This window comes from Morone saxatilis, unplaced genomic scaffold (assembly GCF_004916995.1).
Source record: "Morone saxatilis isolate NCDOM2014 unplaced genomic scaffold, NCSU_SB_2.0 Contig24, whole genome shotgun sequence".
Classification (NCBI taxonomy): Eukaryota; Metazoa; Chordata; class Actinopteri; family Moronidae; genus Morone; species Morone saxatilis.
In genome coordinates, this window is record NW_023339807.1 from 216,058 (window position 1) to 223,761 (window position 7,704).

The 7,704-nt window shown below is 39.8% G+C and overlaps 1 protein-coding gene across 1 annotated transcript; it reads right to left on the reverse strand.

The window, feature by feature from the left end:
* Nucleotides 1–2,430: 2,430 nt before the first annotated feature.
* Nucleotides 2,431–3,952, reverse strand: rwdd1 (RWD domain containing 1; the record flags this gene model as incomplete). Its single annotated transcript, XM_035672393.1, is given in 3 exon segments — nt 2,431–2,561; nt 2,847–2,912; nt 3,580–3,952. Coding segments are annotated over 3 exon segments (270 nt in total), but the record flags the coding sequence as incomplete, so codon positions are not given.
* Between the last annotated feature and the right edge of the window lie 3,752 nt (nt 3,953–7,704).

Below are 7,704 nucleotides of genomic sequence, written 5' to 3' on the forward strand. Positions count from 1 at the left end.
TCAACTTGTCCCCCCCCGATCTTGAAGAACTCTCTTCTTGCTCATTCACAGAAGGGCCCCCAGGTCAAACCGGGTTTGTTGGCTTAAGAAAAATCACTGTAGCCAACTCTGGATTGCATTCCTTGATGTGCATAACAAAACAAGTCCAAGGTTACCCTAGCATCACAAAACCTAGGGGGTTAAAGTGGACCCTGAGCTTGATTCTGACAGCAGATTTCAAGGCTGTGGGTCAAATCACTTTTTCCATTCTGCAGGCAAGCTGGCCAAAAAATAAAGCCAATTTATTATTCAAAGGCAAGCCCTTTGAGACGTTAATTCCACGCCTTTTGTTCCACTCCTTGATTACTGTTAATGCACGTATGTGCGGGGTTAGTGGCGTCCTTCCATCGCTCGTCTCCAGATGGTAAGAATGCTGGCTGCACGGTCTTTTAAACTGGCAACATTGTCAAAACATGGCAGCAAACATTTTCCCCCATTTTAAGCCTTCAACTCCACTGGCTGCCTATTTCCATTGTAGCGATCCATTTTTAAAAATTTCTTTTATTTCTTTTAAATCTCCCTTTGAATGCGTCTTGCCCGCCCCTACCTCTCGAGGCTTCTAACACCCCTATATAACACCCGTCTGGCTCTCTTCATGTCAGATTGATCAAGCTGCTCTCCTTGAGTCGCTGCCTAACTAAGCGGAAGCTTCAGAGGGGGACTGTGCCTTTGGCTTGCTGTTCTGCTCCTGAACTTATGGAATGATCTGCCTCTGTGCACGTCGTAAAACAGGCCTTCTTCTCTGGTTGCTGTTGTTTAAAATCCCTTCTTAACAACCCATTCTTCTTCTCGGGTGGCCTTTTGACAAACCTAGTAAGGAATGTCGACTTTATTTACTGATTTTAATTTCTTATTTTTGATTGCTTTTTATTTGCGTGGGCTATTATTGTACTCATTTTGTTTTATGTCTTTCATTTATTGTGTATATTTATATGTAATTTTTGACCTTCAATGGGAGCTTGTTATGTCTTTTATTTAGTGTGTTTATTATTCTCCTGTAACCAGCACTTTGGTCAACTTTTTGTTTGTTAAAGGCTTAACAAAGTAAAAAGTTGGACTGAGGGATTGAATGAAAATTTATTGTCCCTTGCGTACGGTGGGCGAGGAGCAGAGACAGGAAGCATTAGCGATCACGCGGAAAAGATGAGGCACCGTGGAGGGATGTGGGGGGGTGCTGGTTTTGGAAAAGCTGGGAGATGACAGTGTGATCTGATCTGTAGCTGCTGAGCAAGCGACGGGCAACGCACGGAGGAATGCCTACACAGTTTAACAGTCATGGCTGTAAACATGTGATAACATAACTCTTCGTTTCGCAAGTAGTACGGCAAAACAGCTAGTCTTCTGTGGGTGCAAGAGTTGCTCCTTTAACACTGATGTTCGTGCTCGGTGGGCACGATCTGTTCATTTCACAAACACAAGCGATTCCACTTGCTAACTAATCGATCATTCTCATATGGATTCATGTTTGCTGATTATTTTGTCTTTTGTTTGGTAAGAATCTGAAACATTGAGTGAACGAGATGCCTTGTCAATTGGTGAGTCCGACGACTAATAGTGGAGTACAAGCAGAAAAGTCAAAAGTACATAAAAAATTTCTACTTTAATAGCAACTTAGTTAGAATGTACTTGCACATTTTGTGTGTGCCACACTGGTTATTGGTATATCATATTTATATTTATTTTAACACACAAGCGATTCCTTCCTGGCGCCGCGTGTCGTTCTTTTACCGCTCTCTGTTGCTTTCCTGTCCGCCCGCTACAACTTGGAATCCGTCTCCAAGAGGTTGGACGTGGGTCGGAGAGGAGAAAGTTCACTCAGCCACGTGTCTGTGTAGCACATGAGGCTGCATTCACGGTTCTCCTTCTGCAGCCGGATTAACGCCGTTAGTTCTTCCATCTTGTTGGGGAGAGATCTTACGTTCCCCATGATGACAGACGGTAAACATGGTTTATACCGTCTTTTCCGCTGTCTGCGCTTTACTCCCACTCTGCATCCTCTTCTCCTTCGCCGTATCTCCTTGGGGATCTCCAGCCGCTCCGCGCAGTGAAGGGGTGTGTGGCACAGGGCTAACAGCTGATCCCGGGTGTAAACAATGGAGCCGTGGTTGAGTGGGTCTCCCGACGCCGCACCAAAAAATTTTAAAAAACAAGTGTGCATCCATAGCTTCACACTTGCTTAAAGTTGCATCTCTAACATTCTAGAGAGTACAATGATAAATACATTTCCTTGACTCCTTGAAGTATTGGTTTAAAGCAAAAGTGACCAAAACAACACAGTGAACTAATGGTAGACAGACCACAGTCTTACAGACAGACAGTGGACAGGGCACATGGATCAGGCCAGGGACTAATAGAAATGAAGGAGATCATATTCATTTCAGACAGACCGACCTGTTGCTGCAGTAAGGTGAGGACTTCCTCCACGTCACTGTCCTCCAGGTTCTCCTGGCAGTGGATCTCCCACAGTGGAGGCTCATCGGGGTATTTCTCTACATATGTGAACTTTAATGTTGCTTCCACGGCTGCAAGAAGAAAACACATGACAGTCTACTTTAGCTTAGCTTTTGAAGGGCGTTTACCATACAGCTTACACAACTCATATCAACTCTGGCCAGTTATTGTGATCACACTCACTGTTTCTCTCCCACCATATTATTATTAAATCACTGCCTTTATCACCATGACTGACTGAATGAATCTCCTTTAAAATCACTTACAAGTTTCATTATAAAAAAGTGTGATTTCATAACAATGTGTGCCATGAGGGCAATACATGACATTTTGCAGCCACACGTCTGTATACTCACTTTCATCATTTTCCCCTGCATCTGATGTTACAGTGATGGTGAAGCTGGTGGGATCATCTGAAAGCACTACAAACACATAGTGGTCAGTACAAGCATCTCTACATCTTCATCAACAGGTTGTGTGCCATATAATAGATGTGATGGCCCTGAGGAAGCGGCCATCAGCCATCAACAAAATCTTTAATGCTGTCAAGATTGTCATAAGGTATAGAAGATCACTTTGAGAAAAATAACAGCTTTATATGAATTATTATGTTTGTCATATATGACACTCAATGACCTACAGCTACAGTAGAATGAAGTCTAAAGTTACATAAGATTTGATATATGCCAAATCTAAGAGGAGCCCCCAAAATACCTACAAATACACATGCATTATGTACATGTCCATTTTACATGGTGCTCTTAAATATGGGACGAATTATACAGATTCTGAATGGAGTTTGGTGTACGTTTCTGTCACTGTGAGACACTGTAAAGGGCCCACTGTGAGACACAGTAAGACACTGTAAAGGGCCCACTGTAGCAGCTTGTCAATCACTGTCTGACATTTAACTCGATAACAGCCACAATGAGTGTGCACCACTGGGTGCCAAAGGCAACAGTTAGCTGTACCTAGCAACAGTTTGTGCTAGCTCTGTCTGATTCATGCTTTAGTAAAAACCAGTCAGCTAGCTAACGTGTTGTGAGCTAGCTCTCTGTCACTGCCGTCTACAAACGATGGAATTCAGACCTGTGAAGGAGTCTGGGTAGATTGACTCTATAGCTTCTAGTTCATTCCTCTGCTCCTCGGCGTAGTCTGTCATTGTGGTGTGGCTGCAGGTTATCTGGAGCTTACAAAACTCATCATCCGCTGTGTTCAACCTGACACGCTGTCTGTCTGTGTGTGTGTGTGCTGCGTGCTCCACTGGCCCAATGGCGGTCGATCATATCGGGATTCGGATTGTTTGGTCTGGTACCAGTGTCGCTATCTAACTTTAGATATGTATGTTTATATTTGAGGCAGATACTACTGTTTGAACATGTGGCTACTATACAGTTGTGCACTATAACTGTAGCTATCTCTGCTTTATTCAGTAGTTCTTTAATGTGAGACCGTCGCTCTATTGTTCTGGTCTGCAAGCGCATGCGCACAGAGCGAAACCATTACTTAAAGTGTCCTGATATAACTTGTTATGAATTGGCGCTTTACAAATAAAATTGAATTAAATTGAATTGAATATATATTAAATTCCCCAAACTTTCTCCTTGTTCTACAGTAGTAGGAGACCCCTTGTAGTAGGAAACTTAAGAAATTAAGAAAATTTGTGAAATCTTTATTGAGGTAGAAGCCCTTTTTAAGGATTTTAATGAGGAAATTACACTTTTCTATGTGCAAAAAAACTGGCAGACACATTATTGTTCCAAGCAAGCTATTTGCAGAGCTGGTCAGCCCTACAAACTTACTATGCAAGCTCCATAGAGTCTGCAAATGATGCATTTGTCAGTCTTTACAACTTTGATAAGAGGATGACAAAAACACTATGAGACTGAATTGAATGATCTTCTCCAACACGTCATCAAAGTTTGATTGATTACATTTATTTGACAGTTTAAAAAAAATCATTGCACTGCAGATTACAGACAATAATAAAAATTATCAAGATAAAGACAGAATAGGGATAGGGTCCACTGAGGGGGTTCCAGGGGACCCCCCTGAGAAAGGGGCAACATTTTATTTTCATTACTATTCCAATGACAAGAAGTTATCCCAATGAGAGAACTTTATTTCTTATACTTTAAGAATGACTATTATCTTCATAAGTTTCACACTCTTCACTGTATCAATTTGGAAGTCATTGATTAAAAAAAAAGAACACAAAACAACAATAAAACGACAGACAAGCAAAGACAATATAGTCAACATATAAGTAGCAGATGCTCTTTTCTGTTCTTTAAAAGTAAAATTAGCTTTGAATATAATGCTACTTGAAAAGGCATATATATTAAAGGCCACTTTAAACATGTTGTGATATACTATATAGAGTGTGTGCGCACTGATCCACTGAACTGATGCCCTGTAGAGAAATGTATTATGAACCATAAGGCTGTTGAAAGGAAGTCAGTCAGGCTACCTCTTTTAAAGTAGCTATGATTGTCTAATGAGCAGTGTTGGTCAGTAACTATTTGCTGGTAGTAATATTACTTTCTCAAGTAACTAGTAGTCTAACTACTACAAATACTTTTTTTTAGTATTTTTTTTGGCCTTTTATGCCTTTATTTGACAGAGATAGCTGAAGAGAGACAGGAAAGGGGGGCAGAGAGAGGGGGGACGACATGCAGCAAACCTTTGAGGTCCAAATTACAAATACTTTTTAAGTAATAATATTCCATTATTACATTAATTAATATTAGTTACAATATTTTTTCAGAAATTTGCTTTAAAGATGTAAACACATACACTCAACAGCTGGAAATATTCCATTACTTTGAGTTTAACAAACAAAACTGGATTCTAATTGTCATAAGTCTGAATTTTGGGGAGAAGTGGCACAATTAACAATTTTGCGTGAAAGTAGCAGAACAGTAATATAACTAGTAGTGTAACTAATTACTGTTGGCAGAGAGTAATACAAAATGTAAAATATTCCTTTTGAAAAAAGTAATGATTAAGGAGTAATAAATAAAGAATTTGAGTAACTAGTCTAAGGCTGAGAAAAATTAATCAAGTACTTTGGTACCATATTTGTAACTATTCTGTAACTGAGCAGCATCAAAACATAAACTGCTCTTTAGTAATACTTTATTGGTAAAGTCGACGTACAAGTAGTTTATAAAGCATTTCTAACATTTCAACAGCTTATTAGTTGAGATTCAACAACCATTTTCTGATATTATAAACTGGTTACAGGTCCAGTATGCAGGACTTAGTGGCATCTAGCGGTGTAGTTGCAGATTGCAACTCCCTCTAAACTCTGCCGTCCCAAGGGAAATTAAAATGTATTATTAAATATGAATTTATTTATTAAAATAAATTAAAACAAAAGTTGCAGTGAAAAAAATGGCTGGATGAAAAAAAGCCAATAAGAGCAAAGAAAGATAGTTGATCAGCTGCTAACCCTTAATGTTGCTATTTGATGACCTGGGAATGAGAGTCAACAATAGAGTTGTTGAGCTGCAGGGATTATTCATGTTTCAATTTGTCCATTAATCATCACTACTGAAAAAAGACCAATGGCTTGTAGCAGGGTGTGTGTGGCAAACAAATACTGTTCACTGAGCATTTGTACTGAAAGATTAAATTGGAAACACTATCTAAAACTGGGTAATAATCAAACTGTCAATCACCATTAGTCATTGCAGAAAATGTGTTCATGCTGCAGGTTTGTTTTGTAGCATCCAAACCTGCCTTTATAGGTCCTGTGTGTAGGATTTAGTGGCAGCAAGTGCTGAAGTTGCAGGAGTGTGCAGGTGTGCAGGAGAAGCTACTGTGCCTGCGAAACTTGGGAAAACGTGAAAGGCCCTAGTGCCATACAATAGAACTTTTCTACTATTACGGTAAAGTAACACACTGCACACACTACTGATTGTTCTAATAAATGTACTAAACTAATGTAAACATGGGCCAGAGTAAGAAGCCTATTTGAAATCCTGTTTGGGAGACCACTAAACACTGGCATTGGTAAACTCCCTGATATCGGTCAATAGGAAGCTGAAATGCCCATTCAAAGCGCTTTTACACTACGTGCCACATTCACCCTTTCACACACATTCACACAATGATGGCAAAGTCCATTGAACAGATGCTGTGCATCAGGAGCAATTTTGGGTTCAGTATCTTGCTCAAGGATACTTCAGACAACATGCAGGAGGAGCCCGGGAATCCGACCAACAACCTTTCCGATTGGGGACTGACCCGGCTTGACGCTCTGGCCCACAGCCGCTTGTGCTTCTCTTATTAGCCACTACAGTGGAAAGAAAGCCATAACAAAAGCCTGCTGAAAAAAAACTATTATGTCTTACACCAAGGCTGAAGAGATGGGATCGTGATGAAGTTACTCCTCACAATGGAAAACAGCAGTAAAGGTCCCTGATGAGGACAAACTCGATCCATGGCAAGGCACCTGCAGAACTCCCCAAGAGCCGACCATCAACATTCAAGCAGGTGCATCAACAGCCACCCAAGGAAAAGCCAATAGAGTAGGGGCAAAAAGGGGAAGGTGCCACCAGCTTTGTCCCTGTTACAGCCAGACAACAGTCTGGGTAGACAGCTGCATCAAGCAAACAGAACAAGTTCCAAACGAGCAAAGGCTCTAATTATCACTGTGGTTATAACTCTTTGTAGTATTTGCAGCAAGAATCTTCAGCTCTTTTCGAAATAGATTTCAGATTGTTTAAGATTTTGGATGAAGTGTAATTGATTTTTTTCTTATTTTCTTTCCTTTTTTTTTCTTATTTTTGCTAAAAAAAAAACAAAAAAAAAAACACATTGATTTTTGTCAAATGTGTTTTATGATTTACAACCAAATAATATTGCTAATGATAAAAACTCTCTTTCCTATCATCCAGGATGTTTTGACTTTTATGTTAGTCTTAAAAAACTGTTTTTGTGGGCATTAAAATGCTCAAAGAGAATATGTAATGCAATTGTTAAGAATCTATCACAACCTTTTGAACTGGTCATCTGAAAACAATAACACTAACTTGGTTAAAGTTGAGGCCTATTATATATGCATATATAATCCTAAGATCCTGTTTATAACACACACTCAATTCTTATATTATTATACTCTTTTTGTTCCGAATGTTGAGACTTCACTAAGAGCCAAAGACATACATCTCAGGAATGTCTAACTGTTAACTTGTGCTGCCCTCCATA